This window comes from Drosophila suzukii, chromosome 2R (assembly GCF_043229965.1).
Source record: "Drosophila suzukii chromosome 2R, CBGP_Dsuzu_IsoJpt1.0, whole genome shotgun sequence".
Taxonomy (NCBI): Eukaryota; Metazoa; Arthropoda; class Insecta; order Diptera; family Drosophilidae; genus Drosophila; species Drosophila suzukii.
In genome coordinates this window covers 18,983,647-19,006,752 of record NC_092081.1, presented here as the reverse complement: position 1 = coordinate 19,006,752, position 23,106 = coordinate 18,983,647, and the positions used below count along the sequence as shown (strand labels likewise).

The 23,106-nt window shown below is 46.7% G+C and overlaps 11 protein-coding genes across 13 annotated transcripts in view; 4 read left to right on the top strand and 7 right to left on the bottom strand.

Annotated features, from left to right (window-relative positions):
• The window catches only part of LOC108009267 (uncharacterized transmembrane protein DDB_G0289901), a 32,781-nt gene extending 28,144 nt beyond the window's left edge, over window positions 1-4,637 (top strand). For both annotated transcript variants that reach the window (XM_017073473.3, XM_017073472.4), the window contains exon 8: window positions 3,839-4,637. The gene's annotated coding sequence lies outside the window, so the exon portion shown is untranslated. The remainder of the gene's footprint in view (window positions 1-3,838) is intronic.
• A 204-nt stretch (window positions 4,638-4,841) lies between these two features.
• LOC108009268 (uncharacterized) lies at window positions 4,842-9,477 on the top strand. 2 transcript variants are annotated; one of them, XM_017073476.4, is made up of 3 exons: window positions 4,842-5,134; window positions 5,200-5,260; window positions 9,023-9,477. In XM_017073476.4, exons 1-3 carry the CDS (start codon window positions 5,069-5,071, stop codon window positions 9,343-9,345), a joined length of 450 nt encoding a protein of 149 aa, XP_016928965.2. In that variant the 5' UTR covers window positions 4,842-5,068; the 3' UTR covers window positions 9,346-9,477. The 2 variants fall into 2 exon arrangements, with proteins under 2 accessions (XP_016928965.2, XP_016928964.2); XM_017073475.4 differs by lacking the exons at window positions 4,842-5,134; window positions 5,200-5,260 and adding exons at window positions 5,601-5,979; window positions 6,045-6,102.
• On the bottom strand, window positions 6,126-8,360 carry Adck1 (aarF domain containing kinase 1). Its single transcript, XM_017073469.4, has 4 exons — window positions 8,204-8,360; window positions 6,742-7,863; window positions 6,581-6,676; window positions 6,126-6,516 (listed from the first exon to the last, which is right to left on the bottom strand). The coding sequence occupies exons 2-4, from the start codon at window positions 7,852-7,854 to the stop codon at window positions 6,169-6,171; spliced, it is 1,557 nt and encodes a 518-aa protein (XP_016928958.2). The 5' UTR covers window positions 7,855-7,863; window positions 8,204-8,360; the 3' UTR covers window positions 6,126-6,168.
• Window positions 9,359-13,139, bottom strand: LOC108009266 (probable ribonuclease ZC3H12C). Its single transcript, XM_017073470.4, has 6 exons — window positions 12,873-13,139; window positions 11,328-11,426; window positions 11,071-11,274; window positions 10,387-11,012; window positions 10,106-10,327; window positions 9,359-10,047 (listed from the first exon to the last, which is right to left on the bottom strand). The coding sequence occupies exons 1-6, from the start codon at window positions 13,038-13,040 to the stop codon at window positions 9,843-9,845; spliced, it is 1,524 nt and encodes a 507-aa protein (XP_016928959.2). The 5' UTR covers window positions 13,041-13,139; the 3' UTR covers window positions 9,359-9,842.
• On the bottom strand, window positions 11,570-12,852 carry LOC108009269 (uncharacterized). Its single transcript, XM_017073478.4, has 3 exons — window positions 12,291-12,852; window positions 12,114-12,232; window positions 11,570-12,056 (listed from the first exon to the last, which is right to left on the bottom strand). The coding sequence occupies exons 1-3, from the start codon at window positions 12,579-12,581 to the stop codon at window positions 11,843-11,845; spliced, it is 624 nt and encodes a 207-aa protein (XP_016928967.2). The 5' UTR covers window positions 12,582-12,852; the 3' UTR covers window positions 11,570-11,842.
• A 288-nt stretch (window positions 13,140-13,427) lies between the features above and the next one.
• Window positions 13,428-15,854, top strand: LOC108010188 (transcription factor grauzone). Its single transcript, XM_017075031.4, has 4 exons — window positions 13,428-13,661; window positions 13,725-14,998; window positions 15,049-15,439; window positions 15,496-15,854. The coding sequence occupies exons 1-4, from the start codon at window positions 13,545-13,547 to the stop codon at window positions 15,733-15,735; spliced, it is 2,022 nt and encodes a 673-aa protein (XP_016930520.2). The 5' UTR covers window positions 13,428-13,544; the 3' UTR covers window positions 15,736-15,854.
• On the bottom strand, window positions 15,763-16,868 carry Samtor (S-adenosylmethionine sensor upstream of TORC1). Its single transcript, XM_017075032.4, has one exon. It carries the CDS (start codon window positions 16,782-16,784, stop codon window positions 15,876-15,878), a length of 909 nt encoding a protein of 302 aa, XP_016930521.3. The 5' UTR covers window positions 16,785-16,868; the 3' UTR covers window positions 15,763-15,875.
• A 270-nt stretch (window positions 16,869-17,138) lies between these two features.
• On the bottom strand, window positions 17,139-18,183 carry LOC108008818 (calaxin). Its single transcript, XM_017072724.4, has 3 exons — window positions 17,676-18,183; window positions 17,509-17,616; window positions 17,139-17,449 (listed from the first exon to the last, which is right to left on the bottom strand). The coding sequence occupies exons 1-3, from the start codon at window positions 18,063-18,065 to the stop codon at window positions 17,210-17,212; spliced, it is 738 nt and encodes a 245-aa protein (XP_016928213.2). The 5' UTR covers window positions 18,066-18,183; the 3' UTR covers window positions 17,139-17,209.
• A 61-nt stretch (window positions 18,184-18,244) lies between these two features.
• Window positions 18,245-20,784, bottom strand: LOC108008361 (uncharacterized). The gene is made up of 3 exons (XM_017072198.4): window positions 20,341-20,784; window positions 19,754-20,273; window positions 18,245-19,528 (listed from the first exon to the last, which is right to left on the bottom strand). Exons 1-3 carry the CDS (start codon window positions 20,676-20,678, stop codon window positions 18,995-18,997), a joined length of 1,392 nt encoding a protein of 463 aa, XP_016927687.2. The 5' UTR covers window positions 20,679-20,784; the 3' UTR covers window positions 18,245-18,994.
• Window positions 20,785-21,243: 459 nt separating this feature from the next.
• On the top strand, window positions 21,244-21,944 carry ATPsynF (ATP synthase, subunit F). The gene is made up of 3 exons (XM_017072518.4): window positions 21,244-21,262; window positions 21,331-21,413; window positions 21,526-21,944. Exons 2-3 carry the CDS (start codon window positions 21,335-21,337, stop codon window positions 21,768-21,770), a joined length of 324 nt encoding a protein of 107 aa, XP_016928007.1. The 5' UTR covers window positions 21,244-21,262; window positions 21,331-21,334; the 3' UTR covers window positions 21,771-21,944.
• LOC108008638 (uncharacterized) lies at window positions 21,840-23,044 on the bottom strand. The gene is made up of 3 exons (XM_017072517.4): window positions 22,594-23,044; window positions 22,194-22,539; window positions 21,840-22,136 (listed from the first exon to the last, which is right to left on the bottom strand). The coding sequence occupies exons 1-3, from the start codon at window positions 23,027-23,029 to the stop codon at window positions 21,941-21,943; spliced, it is 978 nt and encodes a 325-aa protein (XP_016928006.2). The 5' UTR covers window positions 23,030-23,044; the 3' UTR covers window positions 21,840-21,940.
• Between the last annotated feature and the right edge of the window lie 62 nt (window positions 23,045-23,106).

Sequence of the window (23,106 nt, the reverse complement as noted above, 5' to 3'; positions counted from 1 at the left end):
GCAATTTCTGCCCACGGGCCACTGTGCTTCATTGAAAAATCATTTTACCTTAGATTTTTCGACATGGCCAATTGGGCACCCTCCACTCAACTCCACTCCAATCCAGTCCTCACACAGGGCAAAAGCAGTTAGACAGAAGCGCCAGCCATAAAACCGTGCTCAGCAAATGAAATTTTACGCAATGCCCACAGAAGCTAAAACATTTTGTGTGCTAGCTTTTATTTTCAATTTACCATTTGGACAGTGGGCGCAATTTCATGGCCAGCCCAATATCAGATAAAATAAAAAGACACCTACACTTTGCCCAAAGATTGCACAGGAAAAAGTTAAAGTAGAGAATGAAAGGATGGTACTAATAAAAGATATGATACATAGACAATATTTTCATATCTTTTTAGCTTGATCTGTGGAAGAATTCTTTATAAACCTTGTCAGAATTTTGTAGCTAAACAATTTTAGTTATATTAAACAACTAAAATAGACTATATTTTTCTTCTGTACAACTAATAGTATATATTATCTATAGATGGTATTTAAAATTTATCTTTTAAATCTATGTATTCACTCCTTGTTATTCATAGTTCTTGTGAAAAGTTGAAACTGCTTAATTTGGTTTTTTTTTAAGTGTATAAAATGTTTCCAAAGAAATGTTTTGCCGTTCCACATTAAATCTCAAAAAAGAGAAACTTTCCTATTTCTGTGGTCTCCCCCAAGAAGTTCCCGAAATTAATGAGCTCGCCAAATCAAACTTTCGAGTTCCCTGCGGTCTGTCATTGACAGTTTAACCGGGCTAAAGTGCTCCCAACCACGGTGCACTGCAAATCCGAATCCAAAACCGAATGCAATTGCCATTAGAACTCAACCGCAGCACGCCCACAGGCCACGCCCTCGCTTAATGATGCTTGATTTAATTAATGCCGCATTACCTACGTGGCTGGGTTTTCCAGGGAACTCAGGGGGACTACGATTGGGATTGGGATGGGAACTGGAGAAATGGAGGATTGGGGGACTGGGAATCGCAGCGGCCGGATGGCAATTGGAAATTGTGAGCGAGGCAAGCGGCGACAGGATGAACCACATTGCCATTTGCTGATGATGATAATTTATGGCCCCGAAGGGCTTACGGAGCAGCCCCTGCCAACGACTCCTGCTCGGTTCTCAGGCTCTGGATCCTTGGAGGAAACGATTTCCGCTTCGGCCTGCCTCGGGCGTGGGCAAATATTTGCCATGGCTTTCTATTTCCCCAGCCAGGCCAAACAAATTGTTTACAATATTTATTGTTTGTTCGATGTTCTGCGGCCGTTGACAATGATGAAATGGCAACTTGGGCCAAAGGACCCGCTGCCGCCCAGTCGGGAAATCAGCGCATGTGACTTGACCAAAGGAAAGGAAGGACGATGGACGAAGGACGAAGGATCCGGGAACCCGAAACTCGATGTCGGGATGTCTGGGTCACGACAACGGCGTCAATGCTCATTTCCGTCGACATATTTTCATTTCCTCTCGACTTTTTGCCCCGCTTTCGATTCGCTGGCTGTTTGTCCAAGGATTACCAGCAGCTGGCTTCGATGTCCTTCCGCTCGTCCTTGCCTCGCGTAAAATGTAATTCATTAAACTTTATTGTCCAGCGCCTTCCTTTTCCTCTGACCTCGCCTTCCCATCGGAGTTCGACTCCAGTTTAATTTGTTTTTGCGGCAGGAAAACCCCATTTATGGCCCATGTACACAAAACTTTTTGCACAAATTTAAAAACATAAAAAAAGGAACGAAATCCCAAAAACGAAACGCACACAAAATCATAATTACAATTTTCAATAAAATCTCCCTTGGCTGGGCGAAAAACAAACAGAACCGCTTGCGCTGGCTGCTAATTATAAATTATAATTTTCCAGATCCTTTGTTGCCGAAAATTAATCTTAATGAAATTATTCAAACAAAAGTTTTGTGCAATCGCTGGGACGGCATTCAACCGCCCGCCGGCAATTAATTTCGCTCAACATTCATGGACAAAGTGAAAGCACGTTTCGATAATGAAAGCCGCCAACGGCCACGCCCACAACATCCCATCACATCACATCACGCCCCCTACTAATTGTGCTAACAACTTGATTCCAGCTGAGCAACTTTCCACACTCGAAAATGGCCTACACCACATAAAAGTGTTCAGGATCAGGACGAAAGTTTCCCCCTTTTTTTTGGTAGTTGGTTCTGCCCCAAAAAGTATGCTATCTAATTGTTAAAGCATCGAGCAAATGCCTCCGATTTGAGTTCTGAACGAATTGCTCTGCTGAGATGAAAATCAGACATGAAGGTTTCTCTACTGCAGTTTCATAAATTTGAATTTAAAATTTAATACACACTTGCAGGGGGAGGGGAAAAAGGCAGAGGAGGCCGAAAATGCCACAGATTCGACGCTCAGATACCTTAAATTTAATTTCAAACTGAGCCTAAAGTCTTGGGGGGTGGTACGTTTAAGTCCCCGGGTTCCACAAATCATGATATACGTGCTGACAACCTGACAGGTGGACTGGTACGAGTATCTTCAGCCTGTTGCTGGCATTCAGCTGAACAGAAAAATAGTGATAGAGAGATTACTGTCCTTAATTATACAACCAAGAGATTTGGATTGACTTATGTAGATTATTACTCTGCTATGCTGAAAAGTAAAAAGATCTAATTAAGATTGAAAGGTGTGTATTGTATTGTATAGTATGGTACTGTAGAGCAAAGGATCTCACTATTGACTAAAGGAGATAGACTTCAAGATAGTATTGGTTATTTATAAATAATACTTTTATATTTTATTTATATGTCAGACATAGACCTATTATAAGTGCTTAATAGTTGGATACAAAAATATGTATACCTATTCAATACATGAAGTAGTTTAAAGTTTGAAAAATACTAATATTGTAATATCTTATGGGACTGTTTCTAAAGAGATTAACTTCTTTATTTAAGCAAAGCCAAATATTTGTACTTAAATATTTTCCTAATAATTTCTATAATAATTTTTAAAAAGCTCTTAATGTTTAAAAGAGTAAGCAGATTAAAAGACAAGATATATCTCATTTAGTTCTTAATATTTATGCTTAGTTTAATATTTATTTATAAACATTCAAAAGGGCTAGTCATTAAAATTAGTGCGTATCGTATCATATAACATTAGACAAAGCACCTGACCTAATAAATTTTACAGTATTTGTTTTTTATTTTTGTTAAAACTTTTTATTTTTAATTGTTACTGATATACAAACCACCCATACAAAATACGTGCATACCCATCGTCCTTTTTGCTTATGGCGCCTGCCACAAAGCAAAGTTTTCTCTCGATGCTAAAAGTTGGAAAGTTCTATCCTTATGCAAATTGATTTGTGTCGTGTGTTCCTGCAACAATTTCCACCCAGTTTTACCTTGTGCGTGGGCCTTGTATTCATACGTATTTATTTGATTAAGGTCTTGTATGGCTGGCATTTTGAGTAAACATTGTAAACTCGTAGGCAAAACAAAACTATTAACAAGGCATAGTGGGGGGATAAATTAATTAAAATGTCAACGTGAATTTATCTTTCGAAACCAATTTCGTTGTGTACGAAACTGTAGCTTCTTGAGGATGAAAAAGGATACCTTTAAGGAATTATGTAGGCAAAAAAGCCACAAAAAGCCAAAGAGAGAGGATATACATATATGAATTTTTTATGAGCACAGACCGTGCATAAAAATTAAAATACATTTTCTGTGTGATTTTTATGCGAGAGTGAGCATGCATATTCATATTTTCACTTAGCCATTGAGCAAACCAGTCCTTTATTTACCATTTCGCATTTCTATTTACACAGGTGGATGGCAGGGGAGTCCCCCAATCAGGAATGCCGAATCGGACACTGCAGCTAATTAAAGTTTAATGTTTAACAATGGTCGGAGCCCATTAATTGCAACCGACACCTTCTACAGTGGCTGCCAATTGTATGCGGACACACACCCGCCCCGGGTGTTTGCGTTTCATTTGTTTTCTTATTTTGATTTCAATTAAGCTCGGAGGCAAATAGAACACGAGAGGCATGATGAAAATGTTTTACTGGTTAACAGGAAGCTTTCGCTGCCATATATATACGATATATCCTACACAAATACGCAATATATACCCGTGTATATAGTGGACATTATTATGGACAACCTTAAATCGTCAGCGTGGCGAGCGTGACGAGAAATGGTAAACAAAACAAATCGCAAATAAATTAATTGGGAATTGCGAAATGCGAAATGCAATTTCAATCGAGGCAGCGGAAATTCAATTGCGAACACTAGCGAAATTCAGAAACGATTATCAGTAAATATAAACCACATATGCAAAAACAATGAAAAACAAAGTGTGCCAATTTCATATTCATATATGAATATTATTCGAGCTGCAATCCATATGCATTGCAAACCAAAACGAAATACAATGGGTTTATTTAGACCATAATCTGACATCAGCAACAAAACTATTTGAAAATTCAATGAAATATTTATCTCGAAATCGATGTTGGTAGTGCTTAAGTATTTAAGAATTTTCGTGTGATGCTTTTCATTCGTTCAATTGATTTCAAATCAAAGGGAAACATTGGAAATACATATATTTGTGTTGGAAAAGAAGTGTCTGCGAGTTTTTCTCTGGGGTCAAGGGTCGTTCTTTGGCCGGAATGCGAGGGAACACAGGGTACACAAAACCAACGGGCCATTAGATTAGCTTCAATTAAGCGTTAACAACTGACTGACGGACAGAATCCGGAGGAGATAACAGCCGGCACATACATAAATTGCAATCCGGCCGAGATAACTGGGCCTGCACAATCCGAGAGTTGGCCATTTGGCAAGCGGCTGCTCATTAGTCTGGAAGGGATCCCCTGCGGCCGGAGGCCAAGGTGCTAAAAAGTCCATCAACTGCTTAAAATGTAATCAGAGCTCGGTCATATCGTATATCTTATCGCTTTGACATGTGCCCAAGGCTTTAGGGTGAATCACGGTTTACGTTTTTGGCCAAAACAACTCATTCGTTGGGTCAACTTGTGGGTCATTTCACAGAAATGGATAATCTGGGTATCGTCCTCCTGGTCCTGTGCGTCCTCAGCTTCCTGCTCTTCCTCCTGCGAGTGAGTTTGGCTCTACTATCGAACAAGTTCGCCGCGTACTATCCCAACCAAGTGTCGTCTTCCAGGTGCTGCTGATTGCCTCCCGCTCGTACTCTTCGATGTCGCAGCCCCTGAAGGAGGAACCAGGTGAGTAGCTGGCGGTGGTGGTTAGTGGGGCAGTCTTGGTGGGCAAACATAAATATTTGCCCCAGATGGGCCACTGAACTCGTTCTTGAGATGAGAGAGAACGGCCGCCATAAATCATGAACGACATTAATATATATTTATGCCTTCGCTCAGACATATATCTATTTGCGCACATTTATCATATCGCCTCATTAGATAAATTGCGACGACGAACAAAAAACAAAGCCCTGGCTCGACACTGGTTTTGTCACCTTATCAGCTAATGATTACAAAGCAAATATGTGTGTTCTTGGGGTTTTGGTTTTTGGCCTGGTGTGCCTGACCCATGCCCGGATGTCCTATCAATTCGGTGGCTAGTAGTTCAGTCGGGTTCGTCGGTTCGTCAGGGAACGGCTGTCTTCGAAAGAGTTTCTAAAATTCGTTAGTTATCAAAAATCGCCTTAATCAGCGCGGAATTAATACCCAATTTAAACATGGCTCCTGCCATAAATACAACAGTCATCCCTTTTCTGAGTAATACCACTTTATCGCTAAACGCTATTGCTGTAACCACTGAGAGTACGGATTCGTTTGGGGATTACAATTACACCACGCCCGTTACCATTTGGATCACCGATGGCGGCTACGGTGGTCCGTACATGTTCTTCTATCCCAGCTACGTGGTTTACATTGTGCTGGTCTTCTTATTTGTAATCGCCTTTCCGCTGGCCATGATCATGGTAAGCCCATTCGAAATGGAAAGCATTCAAATTCTTATGCTAATGCTCCACTCTCTCCCCCGAAGAGCGCCAAACGCAAGCGGGAGCTCAATGCCCGGAATCTCGCCCAGCAGAGACAACGAGGTAACTTCCCTTTTCCAGACTCGTCATGGGTTTTGTACTTTTAATGGGGGCACCACATTGCTTAGCCTAAATAACCTGCTTGAGTGCTTCGAGGAAACCGAAATTGATCAGTCCCAGGTAGAGGTAGTAGCAGTTGAGCTTGAACAGCTCCCATCGTTCGCGCACCCGCAGCCAGAGGATCCGCGAGGAGCCGGAGGCGGCCTGCTGGGTCCGCTGCTCGGCGTAGGAGCTCTGCACACAGCACTTGGACATGACCCAGAAGGCAGTCATCCGGTTCTGCGTGCGCAGCGTGGCCTCTATGCCTCGAATCAGATCGTTGGTCTTCATGATGAGCAGCATCTGACGGTCCACCTGCTCCAGCACGTCGGAAATGTGCGGCAGCACCAGCGACGTGTTGTTCTGGAGCGTGTTCTTCTGCAGAATCGAAATGGGGATACCATTAGTAACTTGAAAGGTCTTTGGGGTTGGACGAACCTACCTCTTCTTTGGAATATTTGACTTTGGTGAGGCCCTGCATCACCGTTTCCCAAGGTCGTCCCGTCACCATGCAGGCGAACAGCCCGTAAAGATCACCCTGGATCAAAGGAACAGTAGATAAGTTATACGGATTCAAATGGAGATCTTAGCTCTCATATATACCTTGATGCCCAGCTGCTCGCTGTGCTGTCTCATCCCCTTGCGGTCCACGTTGAGGATGCTGAGCCACAGATTGGAGTAATCATACCGGAACTTGTCCGTCAGATTGGCGTACAGCCCGTGATCCAGAAGAACGATTTCCAGGCTGTCTTTCGGGGTGCGTCTTACCAGGATGTTTCCCGGATGCGGATCACTGTGAACAAAGCCAGTGCGGAAGATCATCTCGGAGTAGAGCTGACCAATGCGATTGGCCACCGCAAAGGTGTCGATTTTGTTCCGTCGGATGTAGTCCAGGTCCGTGACATGACCGCCCTCCAGATACTCCATGACTAGGACGCGAGAAGTGCTTAACTCCCAGTAGATCTTGGGCACCCGCAGCCAGGAGTACTTCTCGAACTGCTTGGCCACCTTCTCGGCGTTGCGGCCCTCGTTGAGGAAGTCCAGTTCGATGGGCAGGTTCTTCTTGGACTCCTCCACCAGCCAGTGGATCTTGAAGTCGGGGAATATCCGGGCCAGCACATTGACCGCCAGTTCCATGGTCTTCATGTCCACGCGGGAGTTGCCCTTGACGTAGGGATGTTGCACTTTGACGGCCACCACCTCGCCGCTTTTAAGGCGCGCCTTGTGCACCTGGGCGAGCGAGGCGGTTCCCAGGGGCTCACGCTCGAAGCTGTCGAAGATGTCCTCCGGATTGCAGCGCAGATCCTGTCTGATCACCTTGTACAGGTCCTCGATGGGGTTCTGCGGCGCATCGGAATGGAGGACCTTCATGGTCTGCACGAACTCCTTGGGTAGCAGGTACTCCAGAGCGCCAATGTGCTGGCCTACTTTGATGTAGACACCCCTGTTGGTGCAGATCAGCTGAAGCAGCTTCTCGGCGGCAATCTTGTGGACGCGGCTCTTCTCCGCTTTGTACTCGGGCGTCTCTTTGTCCCATTCCCTGTAGTAGAGCTCCCTCTTGTAGGTGAGTGCCACGTCCACGACGGCGGCGGCGGATCGGGACAGCCGGACGATGCCCAGCGAGTTGGGATCGTAGTCGTTGGTGTGCAGGCTCCAGCCGGTTGAGGCCAGTCCGGCGCCCACGACGCCGTAGCCCAGGATGCGTCGCAGCAGCATCTCCTCCAGCTGAAAAATAGAGTTTTCTCGGTTAAATTTTGCGAAATCAACAGGTGTCTTAATGGCACTTAACCTCCGGGCTTTCACCTCCGATTAACTGAGTCGCTGAGTCACCGAGTGCACTTTGAACTCTGCCCTTCGCCCAGAGATTTTGGCCAATTCAAGACCTCGAAACCTGTTGCAGCTCCGCCAAAATTTTCATTTACATTTTCCCCTTTACATTCATTTCCCCGTGCTCACATGCAGCTAAACTTTCACCTCGGCGATTTGGCCAACGTCATTATGTAAACACAACTGGCTGAAGGTGAGCCGCTGGGCAGTCGAAATGCCTAAGCATGGTTTCACTTACTCGATTCTGTGCGCTTCAGGTGGCGCCGCTTCTTCGACGGCGCGTAGGTGTTGAAATACCAAAGTCTGTGATTAAATCGCAGCGCTTCAAGTTTTGTGGGCCTCCGTTGGCGGCAACAGCTGATCGACTGACGTCAGAGCAGCTGACCCAACAGCGGGCTTAAGGGCGTAGCCTCAGTCTTATCAAGGGGGATTGCTATCTTTGAAGAAATATTTTTAGCAACTTAATAAATACGGCGTACAACTCTTGGGACTAGGAGTAAATTAAATACATAAGAGGCCCCAACAGTGGTATTTGTAATGAGTACCCCTTTGCGGTTAGCTGGCCACGCCCCTGGCAGTCAGCGGTTAACAGTTGGCGGTTAACAGAGCACAGCCAAAACGGTTACTGTTAGCCTACGTCCAACGGTCATTTGATTTTTGAAATTAAAAAAATTAACAGGAAGTAGACCATAGATTTAATATTATTATATATTTATTCTTTCAACTAATAAGTTGAGCTAAGATATGTTACTATTTTTATCAGCCATCGGTTAACATAACCAAACGGCTTCATTTTGCTTGAGCAACAAGTAAATGAAAATTGTATTGGCTCATTCGAACTTTAAATGAAAACTCCTCTGTTTATGGCCTTATATTTTATTATAATTAATGTCTACTTACTACTTATTATACTTAAGGTACTGCTCAGTTTGGCTTAGAGTTATTTAAGTTTTGTTGGAAAGTTCCAATGATACTTTTAAGGCTACAGCTAATATATAAAGCATTATGAAGGGAAAAGCAATATTTAAAACCTATTCCGATCTTTCTTTTCCCGCAGCCCGTCGCCAAATGGAGATTAATGTGACGAACAACTGCAACGGCGGCTCCGGCGGAGTCAGCAACGTGTGCCTAAATACCCAGGACGAGATCAGTGTGCTGCCCAAGACCTTGGACCTGCCGCCCAGCTACGACGAGGCCGCTTTCAGCGAGCGAAAGCAGGACAGCACCCTGACCATAGCCACCACCTTGGAGGCGAGCAACCCCAACCTGGCGGCTGGAATCAACGAACCACCGCCGGTCTACGAGGCGAACGTGGCCACCACGACCACGTCCACCACCACCACAGTGTTCTTGGTCAACGGCCAGCCGCCGGTGGTGTAACTCAGCACTGCGATTCGGAGGAATCTTACATTTATTCTTATCTATACACCATACGAAACACTTGTACAGTTTGCTTATGTAAATAAACTGCTCCCCGAGAATTGCTTAATTTAGTGCGGGATTTTACAATAACATTTTTGAAAATAAATCGCCATATATTTACACAGTTAGGCATAAAAATTAAGTTTTACAATTGAAAACTATTTAATGCAAACTGAGTAAGCGCCGCATAATAATTTTTGAGTTCCGACCAACTAAAAACTACTTGAAAAGTAATGTCAGGCAAAAAGAGTTGGATGGACCGCAAAAAGGCGTATATGAAAACGACTCAATGACTCTTAATAATTTATGAGTTTTCAAAAACTAAACTCTATTTTTAAGATAATATCAGAAAGAGAAAGTTAAATTAACCGCAACTATGGCTAGTAACTGAGCACACAACTAAACTAATTTAAACACAAATAAGAAAAGGATTTCTGACGAAGTAACTAAATGCACTAGCATCTTAAAATTTCATCGAGTGTGGGTCCCCAGCGGCCGTAAGGATCTTTGGGGAGAATGAATATATCGTCGCACCACGAATAGCCAAGGACGCGATTCTCCACGATCTTTTTGAAGGCAGGATTTTCGTCAATGAGGTCTCTGTAGTTGTCGTTAGAAACGACGGCAGCATTCTTTTCGTATGCCAGCTGCAAAATGAAGCTGAAAAGAGAAGTTAGGATATTTTAAAGCGAAACATGGGATTTGTAAGAGAGCCAACCGATCATCGTAAGAGGAAGACATTTGGCCGTGAAGGTTTTTGCACGGCGTAAACACTATCTTGCCCTCCTTGTGCAGCTTATCGAGAAGCTCGGGGTTCGAGGACTTGTAGATGTTTCTCCTGAACATTGGAATCACAGCCTTGACGTCGTGCCCTATTTTCTCAAAGTACTGCAAGCAATACTTTATTCCCTCAGATGAGAAGACGTTCGAGTGTCCATGGCTGTTCAAAAACAAGAAAACTAGTACAATCTCACTATAATTTAACTTTTGGGAACTCACGCAAAGGCCACATTGCTGCCATCGATGATAATAGACCTCTTATTCGTTTTTGGCTTATCAGAAGTCTCTCCTGCCTCCTCCGAGGGATTAAATGTGTTCCTATTATAATCTCCAAGCTTCTTCTTTTCGGCAGTGGTGAAAAGACTGTCACTCATCCGTGCCGTCTTCCTTTTGGGTGTTTCCGCCAGTCTGACACTCCTCCTTTTCTTCTTACCATTCCGCAGCGGCGGCGAATATGATGGGATTGGGATGAAGTCTTCTGTGCCAATAGTGTCCTCAATAAATATTACTGAATCGTTGTTGTCCACAACTGCGCTTGCCACTTCTTCGGAGATTTCATCCAAGTTAATGATGGACTCAGATAAATCCGTCTTCAAGACTGTGGAGTACAACACTGGATTTTCCGTCTTTGGTTTTATTCGCAAAGCCGCCTCGCCTTTGCAATCCTTAACTACATCCGTTAAGAGCTTATCACTTGTGCAGGGCTCATCATCATCTTCTATGTTTATGGAGACGTTCGGGGTCTCCAGCAACACGCAGTCATCGTCGTCGCTGCTCACCAAATCTTCTACGACTTCCCCGTCCTCAATGGTGTCATTCTGATTTTCGGTAGAAATTGCAGTCGCCTAAATTTCACATTAGGCAAACATAAATTAAATATCTTAAATATCGTACAAGCTTTACCTTCTGCGGTCTGTAGAATTTCGGTTTGGGTAGGACAACGTTTTTTTTGGGAGATTCTTTACTGCGGAAGTCCAATCTGCGCCTAATCTGAGGATTTTTCTGGACATTGTACTTCTTTTTTATTGAGCCCAGTATCTTTGATAGTATTTCGCGATCAAATTTCTTCTTTTGCATTGCCTTACGTTTTAGTTTTTTGGCCGAGATCTGTAGAAAATCGCACGCCATAATTGGATTATCTGTAAATTTCGATGAGTTACCTTGGGTTTGGAGTCTTTTATCTTCCTGAAGCCATTCTGCCCCACTGTTCTCGGCATTTCGGAACTTGTACTGGAGACCGCTGTTTCTAGTGTTACAACCTGTTTGGGGGAAATAATCTGTTTAACGTTATCCGCATGGAACTTGATCGTATTTGTAGAAAAGTAATTTTAGAGTTACTTCTCCTACTTACTGCGTTGTCGGATTTCTTTGGTTCTTTAAAGGCTTTGAGTAAAACTACATGTTTGGTACATCATTTACATCAAGTTTATTATGAGCTGGAGTCTACAGGGCTTACGTACATATATATCTAGGCGTACACACTAACTAGGAAAATGATTTTGATTACACTTGACTTAGGAGTAAAATTAAGTAGATGCTCGGCAGAGAAGGTAGCTCTTCAATACACGAGTGCCTTGCAGTCAAACGAGGTAAAACGGCCGGTAAGTACACAACTCAATAGCAGTAAACAAAGCAGCCCCTACGCATCCCGATCCTTCCGACTCCCGACTCTAGTCTACTGCTTCTTAAGCTCGTTGATCTCGCTGCGTATGTTGGCGCGGGCCAGCTCCTCGTACTTGTCGTGGTAGTCCCCGGTGGCATAGATGGAGGGTATCATCAATAGGGTCTCCAGCACCTTGATGCGCATGGCCTTGTAGGTGGCATCATCCAGATTGGCGTACTCCGAGCGGAGTAGAGTCGTATAGTGCTTGTATTCCTCTGGTGAGGCACTTGAGTGGGACAAAATAAAAGTGAAATAAGCGGAAGATGGCTGTACAGATACTTACGCAAGCACCACGAGGTCCACATCTTGGAGCAAGTTGGCCTCGTCGTCATGGCACCAGGTCAACTGGTTCTCCGGGGTCTTGCGTCCCAGCAAATTGCACACCAGGCTCTTGGCGTGATCCTGTTCAAGGTAAAACACTCCGGATAGAGAGGTTCATTCATGGCGCACTCTTACTCACATCCTCGATGACGGCATCTTGGCAAAACTCCTCGAAGACCTCGCAGTTCTGCTCGGCACAGCTGCGGTTGCCATCGAAGTGGTAGTACTGGAAGAAGGCGGCCAGCACGATGTTAGGATTGGCCACGCCCGCCAGATGCGGCAACTTGCGCTGCATCATCTCCTGCCAGTTGTGGTAGGCGCGAGACGGATCCTCAGAGCTCAAGTGCTGCTGGATGCGGGCGAACCACTCGTTGGCCACCTGCTCCGGGACATCGTGGTGCTCGCACACTTTCTTCCAGATTTTCTCCATGCTTGGTGGGTTATTAATGAAATACTTTGGCCTCTTGGATGGGGATTTCGTGGTTTTCTGGCTATTCCGTCTAGACAGCAATGATTCAGTTGGCTGGAGCTGGTTTTCTGGAACTTTTCACTATTCACTGGGAATGTGGGGTATTGGGGGCCGGCGATTGCGCACTGCCCGATGGAGCACCCACCACCACCTGGTCACCACTCGCGGGAAAACAAAATCTGCGCGTACCACCGACGCGAACTCGAAATGTCGCCAAAATGAATATATCCCTATATAATGCACCGAACTTACCGTGGTTGATGGGCCAGGATCGGCGTCTCTTTCGGGATCCTCGGCTGCCAGCTGTAGCAGGATCTTTGAAGCCTTCTTGGAGGCCAATCCCCGCTTGTGCCAGTGTTGTTTTGCCTTGGCACTGCTCCTAGCCTTTTGTCGATCCTCCTTGCTCCTTGGCTTGACCATTTTGGGGTCAAAAGCGTTATTATTGCTGTTTAAAATGGTTAAAACTGTCAATCTTGTGAATTCTGAAAGACGCAACGCAACAGCTGTTTCACAATGTGCGTGTTTTGGTATTTTTTCCCAAGAAACAACATTTTTATCATTAAATATACCAAAAAGTACGGTCTTTCCAAAACGTGTGGTTGGGGTCACCGCTAGCTTAGCGACCACACCCTCCTCACCCCTTAAGAAGACCGTATGTGAAATGTTGTTAGTATATACCAAAATAATATTTCAAACCGGGTGTGACTTCTATAAGTTATCAATGTCACAAACCGCATATTTTAAAGAGACCGTTTGCAATATAGCCTGTACACACACCTATCGGTTGGTTTCTGGGCCTTCCATAATTGCGCAGACCTGACAACCCTGCTTAGCTTTGGAAAACAATTTTTGCAAATTCGTAAACAAAAACTGTGAGTGGTAATGGAGCGGGATTAGGGGTTTGCAAGTGGATCCGGTTACATCATGACTGCCTGCGTCCTATGCCTGGTCTCCTCCGATGCCGGCATCGGCCTGCAGTCCGCGGAGGGCGTGCGTCTGGGCATTAGGGCGACCATCAACAAGCACTTTTCGTTCCCCGAGGTAAGCTGTGCGCCATAATTGCAAGTTCGGGTGCTTCAGGATCAAGATCTTCCCATCCCTTAGGTCCTTACGGCGGGCAGTGATGCGGCGGTGTGCCGAGAGTGCTGGGACTGCATCAGCAGCTTCGAGGAGTTCCACCAGCGGGTCTCCGGCCTGCACCAGCAGCGGAGCAGCGACTCCAAGAGCGTGCCCATCGAATTCTTTGGCCAGACGGAGGAAGTCATCAATCCGCTGTACTCCGTGGAGCTGGACGCCCTGGCCGAGGGTTTCTTTGCGCCCAGCGAGGTCAAGGTGGAGGTCAACGAGCTGGAGCCGCTGCCCAAGGTGGAGCTTCTGGAGGACCCGGTCAACACGGAAACCAGATCTGCTTCCAAGCGGCAGGGTGGCCAAAACGACGGATCTCCGCACCCAAAGCGGCGCATTAAAAACGAACAGCCACTGGACAGTGATTCGGATGTACCTCTAGCAGATTTTCTGGGCTCAGACAGCAAGAGTAGCTCAAGTAAACCAGCGAGGAATAGCCAACCGACCAAGGGCCGCCCGCTGCGAAGGAGCACGAGACGTGGTCGTCCGCCCAAGGCCAAGCCAGAGCCCCCTGCTTCCCCAAAGAAGGAGGAACTGGACTCCGATGATGAAGAAGACAATGCTAAAGACAACAATGACATGGAGTTTGTGGCTGCCGAGGCTGTCCTAGGCACGGACGACAGCGGTAGCTCCTCCAGCGACAGCAGTGCCGAGGATTCCGACCAGAGCCTGCCCGACATTGAGCCCGAGGAGCGTTACGCCGAGATCCCCAAGCGGGTGGTGGTGAAGCCCAAAAAGTACCGAAAGCGGGAGAAGCCGCTGGTGCCACCCGTTCGCCTGAGTCGCGAGGAGATCGAGCGTCGAAAGCTCCAGCAGAACGAGTACGATGAGATTATCCTGCAGTTCTTCAAGAAGTTTCCCTGCACCATCTGCAATCTGCTGGTGCAGAACTTTGCGGACATGCGACGCCATCAGCGGCTTTCCCACAACATCGAAGCTGGCTACATGGAGTGTTGTGGGAAAAAGTTCCACATCCGCAAGGCCTTGGCGGAGCATGTGCTGGTCCACAAAAACCCAGAGCACTTTATGTGCTCTCAGTGCGGACGGGTGTTCCAGGACTCGCGCGCCCTGGATGTCCACGAGCAGACGCACACGAACCCGGACGTCAAGGCGGAGCCAAAGGAAAAGCCGGTCTACCAGTGCGAAAAATGCCCCAAGAGCTTCATCACCAAGTCGGCCATAGACTACCACTACGTGTCCAAGCACGTGCCCAAGTCCGAGTTCAAATTCTCCTGTCCAGAGTGCAACAAGAAGTAGGTGGCCCATGCAACCGATCTCCCAACTGATTTCTTAATGCTTTCAGGATCCCCACGGAGCGCAAATTGAAGGAACACTTGCGCTACATGCACGACCCGGAATCAGCCATCATCTGCGATAAGTGCGGCAAGACCGTTCGCTCGCAAACGAATCTCAAAAAGCACCACGAGCTGGAACATTCCGAGCAGCCGCGTCCCAAGCCCGATCCCGTGCAGTGCGAGATATGCGGCACCTGGCTGCGCCATCTCTCCGGACTGAAGCAGCACATGAACACGGTGCACGAGCCGCCGGGCGACGAGCACCGCTGCCACATCTGCAACAAGACATCCACCAACTCCAGGGCCCTTAAGCGCCACATCTACCACAACCATCTCTGCGAGCGCAAGTTCAAGTGCGGGATGTGCGAGAAGGCCTTCAAGCGACCTCAAGATCTTAGGGTGAGTTTAAAGCCAATCAGAATGGGGACTTTGATTTTTATTAACCATATTTGTAGGAACACACATCCACTCATACCGGCGAAGTTCTATACACGTGCCCCAATTGCCCCATGACGTTCTTCTCTAACGCCAACATGTACAAGCATCGCCAGCGACTCCACCGAGCCGAATGGGAGGCGGATCGGAAGAAGCCGCTGCCACCGAACATCATGAAGATATCGCAGGGCGCGACCTCGGCCATGAAGAAGCGGCAGGGAGTCGGCGCCCTGTTCCCACAGTCGGAACAGAAGCAATAGCATTTGTCCATTTACGACATCTATAGATAGTAGATAAATCGTCAACCATTATTATTAACTCGCACTTAACACAGATAAGTTAAGCCATAAACAAGTAGACATGGATATATTTACATCGATTTATGAGGCTTGTATCTTATCTAGCTATCGTCCTGCGGTATTCGGATTTCCTCGCACATGCCCTCCTCCCGGTGAATGCTCGCCCAATGCTGGGAGAGCTCCCGGCTGATGGCCTTGCGGAACACCATGCACGATATGTGCGGTAGCTTCTCAAACCGCACCCGTAACAGGCCTATCCTGGCCAGGGAGTAGCGCCAGTTCTTCATGAGGTGGGCGTTCTTGCCCACGTGCTGGGAGTCTGGGGTGATGAGCACCAGAATGCCCTCGGGCAGGAGCAGATCGTAAGCTTTGAGGCAGCACTGCAGCCTTTGCTCCGCGCTGGGCATGTACTCCAGAAGCAAGCTGAAGATGACACACTCGTAGTGGTTCGCTGGGAGCCGCTTCACGCTGCCCGCCTCCAGAGCAGGTTCTTCTATGCCGGGCACCACCTCCACTTTAAGGAAATCCGCCTGCAGCACATCTTCGGTGGCGGGGCAAAGGTCCAGAGCAGTAACCTCCAGGTGCGGAACACTGGAAAAGGGGTTAAAGCAGCTGCCCACATCCAGGACATGCAGCCTGTCCGGTGGCTCCTCCATCAGCCGACACTCCACCTCGCCCAGCTGGCCCTCGCCTCTGTAGGATTCCAGGAGACGCTGCTCCCTCTGCCGCTTTTGTAGATAGATTCCCTCGGTGAAGAAGTACTTGGTGATGTAGTCGATGGCCCACTTGATGCGGCTCCGAGCTTGGAGCTCCACATTTCCCTCGTTGGTTTCCCATATGGCCGCCAATTGTCTCATGGCCTTGGCGTATTCTGCCAGCCGCTTGGCATTCCTGGGGCTCGTGTGCTCCTGCCAGGCCGCCTTGGCACCATGCTCTTTCGTCAGTTGGCGCAAGCTCTCGTGACAGCTCTTCACTATGCTGGCCAGACGTTGGTGCTCCTCCGTGGCCATTCTGTTAGCGTTTGATTTAAATGTTTTGGAATGCTTACAGGTTGTAAACAATTCCCTTCCAACTTCAATCGACTAGTCGATCATTTCATCGATTAACGATGTCAAATCAGTGATTTTAGAATTAATCAAATATCGATACAAATAACGGTCATATTATTAAAAATATGTTGAGAAACTCTTAAAAACAAGAGAAAAAAATGCCCAAAGTTTATAAATTCTAAGACCAAAAATTAATAAAGCTGTAACTTACTTAGTTTCGGTGTCCTCGTACGCTTTTGCTGGGGTAACATACAAATATTGAAAGCCTTTCCGTAGTTTTTTTGTAATATTTTTTTGTACATTTTATTGGTTTCTAATAATCTATATCAACACGTTTCACAATTTTACTATCGGATTTGACTTAAGATCCGTTTATGAGCTTCCTATTAAATAACTGCCTTTCCAGTTTCAGGACTGGTCATAAGCCTAGGATTGGGTGAGTCATCGAACCAGGACATTACGTTGGCGCAAAGCGCAAGGACTTCCATTTGAGGATTCGGGGGAAAGACGCGTCCAAAACACTCCAGCAACTCCGGCTGCTGACGAACCACTTCGTAATACTCCTCCATCGCAATATTGGTATCCTTGTCTAGATCGAATTTAAGAAAGAGCATTTCCTTCATGTCCTTTATAGGAATGAGAATTTATAAACTAGTGAAATACATATAGAGGAAATTCGTCTCACCATTCGCAGTTCAGCGGCCTCGTCTTCGTCCTCGCAGTCAAAAAACTTTTTAACGAAGAACCCCACTTCCTCGCCATTCAACTGCCCGGAATCGGACTTATCGTAGATCTACAATAAAGGTCTGTCGTATTCACTTTGATATCAAAATTACACTATAAATTCCTCACCGAGAAGGCAAACTCCATCTTCACCTGTAGATCTCTGGTAAAGTAGATGGTAAATAGCCTCACAAAGGAATCCAAATGCACATGTCTGTCAGGAAAGAAATCCGAAGACCTGGATCCCGGGGTATGGGCTATTCTATACACAATGGTAGCACTTAGTTCGCGATCCTCAATCTCGAACAAAAGCTCCATTATCATAGAGAGTTGCGCGATGGTCATGTACTTAGCTCTTGGCCCATTCACCAGGACGAATTTATGGTAGAGCATCACTATGCTGACCAGCTCGCTGTGTGTGAAGATCGAGTCCTTTCCCAACTTAGCAATGGCCTTTACATAGACGTAATTGAAGCGGGCATTTTCCAGGGTATCCAGGGAGCCGTCCAGGTCCTTCATTCTGCGCTACTTATAAAGATTTCTGTGGTTCCAAAGGTTGATAACGATTTTCTAAATACAATTTTGTGGTAAAAGAGTATAGAAATGTCTATTACAAAGCTGTGAATTAGTGAAATATTTTGACTAGCTAACTTTGATAAATTTTCGGGATCTATCAAGACCATTAAAACGCACGTCCCAACTGTTTACACACTATGTATTTGTATTTCATTATCTAATGGTTTAATTTTACCTCGCTCTCGCCCGATATAGGGTATTTATTAAGCTGAAGCAAGTGACAGGATATTACAGCGCTATACAACACGACGTACAGTAACTTATGATTACACGAATTATAAAAGTTTTCGTTTATGTATGAACAAACATACATGGATTTACATTTACGGCATGGTTGCACCCCTATGTATAAATGGTAGTTCTTTAAAAAAAACTTATAACTAAAAAAAAGTGAATATATAAAAATAATACAGTGGCCATAGAGAATACTGACTGATGAGTAAATTGCGTTCTGCAAAAGGGGAACATATTCAAAGTCTGTGCTTGAGTATTTTTGAGTTTGTTTTCGACGACACAACCGCGTTTTGAATTGATCTCTTCGCCCGGAGTTCTGTTCTTAACTGATACCGATACAATTATATAATACTAATTTCTTGAAAATGCAATGTCTGTGAGTTCGTTTGGTGCGAAATGCACTAAAAACAACAGTCCATTTGTCCGTGTGGCAACTTGAGTGTGTCGATGAGTATTCGTATCCGTATCCGGATATTCGGATTTCCAACTGACCGGATCGGACCGGAGCTACATTTCGCTAAACGTATTTCAAGCTAAATTTTAAAGTACTGTTGATGTTTCCTCTAAATGCCCTTACACGCTAATTGCTGGCAATTCGTATTGTATATGCATATGAGCCAACGGCCACGGCCACGCCCCTAATTGCAGGCGGCATTGAGCGCCAGCGCCCCCTCCGCACTGGTCGATGGCCCGGGACCCTCGTGGACGTTGTTGTAGTCCGCTTTGGCATTGCACTTGGCCGAGCTCTGCTCCTGTATGCTTCCGTTTAAGCCACATCCCTTCAGCGAGTAGATCCCCAGGCGGGCCTCATGCTCCCGCCGCTGCTGCCGCAGCCGGATGTCGTGCTCCTCGCGCATGTGCCGCAGCTTGAGGTCCTGCTCTTGCCGGTAGTAGGCCATCTTGACCTCCTGCTCCATCTGCTCGAAGCGCAGCTTCTGCTCGTGTTCCCGTCGGGCGTAGTCGATCTCGGCCAGGCGGGCCTGTTTCAGCAGCCGGAACAGGTCCTGCTTGTACTTCTGCTCCATTTCGGAAGCGGCGACGAGCTCCAGTGGCTGGCTATTCGCGTCCGCCACTGGTGTGGCCCCCAGGGAGAACTGTTGGTGCGAGCTGATCGGAGCCACGCTGTTGGAGGCCTCGTTCTCATCGGATAAAAGCGACTGGGCCTGTGAGAGCTGGCGAAAGAAGAAATATTAGTAAGGTTTAGAGAACTATTATTGTGAATACTATTGCTGAATAGGATGTATTTCTGTTTTTGTGGGTTTAGGAAAGCATTAACTTTAAAGATTGCAAAGTGGGACGACTAAATACAATGGTGCCAAACTCAATAAGAATATACTAACTAATAATCTGGTTATAAAGGACTTTGGTACGAAAAAAGGACTTGTGTTCCAACTCACATTCCTTTGACGCCGTTTCCGCGGTGAACCTGATCCCTTTTCGTTCTCCTCCCCCGTTTCGGCGGAGGTTTCTGTCTTGGCGCCCGAGGGCGACTGCTTGGCCTTTGCCCGCTTGCGTCGCTGGGCTGGCGGCTGGGCGGGAGTGCCTTCCTGCTGCGAGTCCCCATCCCCGCCGGCGGTGGAGGGCGGCGGCGAGGGAATGGCTATGGTGGAGGTCTGCAGCGTGTCCTCGCTTGCGTTCGTGGAGTTGGGCAGAGCGGCTAGCGGCATGTCCTCATCCTCGTCGATGTCGAGAAGCTCCTTCTTCAGGGTGCCATTCATGTTGGCGCTGCGCGTCTGACTGCGCGAGGTGACCGGGTCCTTCTGCATCTCCTCCAGAAACTCGATCATGCGCATGCCCTCCAGGGCCTCCGTCTTCGGATGTTTCTGCTGGTGCTCCCGCTTCGCGGAGTTCTTCATGCTGCGCCACTGCACCTGAATCTGCTCCAGCAGACGGTGGCGGAAGTTTAGGGCGTTGAACCTGGGGGTGGGGGAGGGGAATCATTAGAACAGGAGCTCCATCTTCCTCCCTCAATTGCGCAACTTACTGCTTGGTGATCTGCGACCATGCCAGACGCTTAGCCTTTATGCTCTTGGCGTCCACACTGCGGTTCTCCACGAAGGCCACCTTGGACTTGATGACCTCGAGGAGCAGACCCCGCTCGGCCTCCTCCCAATTGAGGGAGCGTTTCTTGCGCGTGCCCTTCTTTTTGCCACCCGCGCCTTCCTTTTCGCCAGCATCCTCGGCCGCATCCTCCGCATTCTCCGCCCCCTCGTCCGCGGTGGCGCTGCTCGCCTTCTGCGGCTTCAGCTCCACCTTCTCGTCCTCGTCGTCGTCCTCCGGCGGCGAGGAGGATCCCTTGGTCAGCAGCTCCTCCAGTTTCATTGTTTTTGTTTACCCTGCGCTTTTCCGTTTGATTCAGTTGGACTCCAATTCGAATGCAAAAATCCTATTTGATTTCTGTATATACTGCAGTGTGGCCAGGTGGCGCAAGCTCCCGAAGTGGCAAGTGTTGTTGGACCATGGTGGAAGAAAACCTAAAAATACTGTTTACTAGAGAATAGGAATATTATGTTCAAATTAAACGTTATATTAATTTAAAAAATTAAATTAATCACGTCAAGATCTAACATTTTTAAAACATGGAACTTTTCCAAGCCATTATTGGACATGTCCACATTTTTACTTAACTAAAAGCCATTTTACCTACAAAACCATATACCTACACTTGTTCCAAATTAGCTTAGTTTTAGACACAGCTTTGATTATTTTCCATTTAACTTTTTTTAACATCCATTGAAAAATGGAAAAGGTGTCCTTATTCTTAGATTTATAAATAAATATGAAGTATTTTTTTTAGAAAGAAGAGCCCCTGATAAGTATGTTTAAAATAGTTTCAAAAGTGGTCACCCTAGACTTAGCCAGTATATTTTGGTATATTCCACCAGGTCATACTTGGTATCGAACGAGTAAGTAGCAGGCGTAAATTTTCCGTTTCATAAGAATCCGAATTGAGAATTTATTTTAATTAAACCAGCGAGATGGCTTTCGGTGACTATCCAGCTGAGTACAACCCCAAGGTGCACGGGCCCTACGACCCCGCTCGCTTCTACGGCAAAGGTGAGTACCGCGCGAGGAGTTCGCGAAATTACGTAATTTTGCGGCGGTCGCACATTTACACTGCCCGAAAAAATGTTCGCTGCTTTACATAATTGCCCGTATATCCTTGCAGCCGATGTGCCCTTCGGACAGGTGAAGCTGGGCGAGATCGGAGCCTGGCTGGGACGCCGCAACAAGACCCCTAACGCCTTGGCCGGAGCCGTGAGCCGTGCCTGGTGGCGCTGGCAGCACAAGTACGTGTTCCCCAAGCGCGCCGGGATCGCTCCCTTCTTCCAGCTGACCGTCGCCAGCATGACTTTCTTCTATATGATTAACTACACTAAGTTGAAGCACCACAGGAACTACAAGTACCACTAAACGGCACTTCTCCCGGTGGTCCTGTCCAGCATCTACACTAGATACTACACTTTCCTCAAGGCGTGCGAGTGGAGGACAAACACCGTAGAACCCTAACTATATTTGGCTTTTGTGTTTTGAAAACTGCTTAAGTGAATAAAACGGCTGCGAATATCCATGCTGCCATAGACTCAATCGTTATCGTTGCCCTTGCACTCAAAGACTGCATTTGGACCTATGTCCAGCTCGGAATCGGAATGCTCCCAGGTGGAAGTTGGCCTGGCCGTGTGGATTTCGCAGATGAAGGGCAGCTCCCGGTCACAGTTGAGCGTTTGCCAGGTTCCCTGCGACGTCAGGGCCACGCAGCTCGCATTGGTCAGCTCCTGACTGGTAATTTGCATGCAGTAAGTTAAGATAAGTAGCTAAAATGTATTGTCAACCCACCCATGACGAGGATGACCTGCATCCCAGGCCCTGTAAAGAAAGCACTGCAGGCTTTCCTGCTGGGAGTTCCGGAAATCCAGGGGGCTCAAGGAAGTGGAGCTGTTGTACGCCAAACCCACATAAGCCAGAAAGACATTTGTCTCTTCTCCTTGGGGCTTGGTCTTTCTGTTGAACTCCAGCAACCACTGCGCCAAGGAGTTCGTTCTGTATTCGGAGGCTATGTGGGCCAGACTACCAGTATACTCCGAGGAGTTAGAGCAGGTCAGCGAGGCATTCAAGTAGGCACTGGGCTGGGTGTATACCACAAATAGACCCACCTCCGGTAGACAGCTGTAGTTCTGCAAAACTGGCAGAAGTATTGCAATATTTCAAATCTTAAAAGACATTATAGAGCACCAACCTGTTGGCCTGCCATATAAACTATAGTAATCGAAGCGACTATCGTTGACCATCCCAGAAAATGTATTATTCTGAGGACACTGCAGTACATGGCAGTTGAAAAACTCCCCTGGCTGTTCGAAAACACTCAAACGACTCCGTATGTGCTGCTGCTTTTGACTCTCCTTGCCAAAGGACCTCTCATCGTATATGTTTTTCCTCCTTTTCGCTCCTCCTGGAGCGTAGTTCAAGGCCAGACCCCGCATTTCATGAGCCAGATTAACGCAATCCTGCAAAGAGGAGGTATTTTCCAGGGCCAATGGATCATCCGCCGAGGCTCGTTGACACTGACGAACCAGGTGAAACTGCAAGGGATTCGATTTTCCAGTGGGACAGTTCAGGGAGCCCATTGTCAAACCCATCAGTAAATTATAAATAAGGAGTGTGTGTATAGCCATTGTGTTAAAACCAAAATATGGTTAGTTTCGAAATATTTGCAATCTTATACTATTAACTTAAAAATTTCAAAGTATTT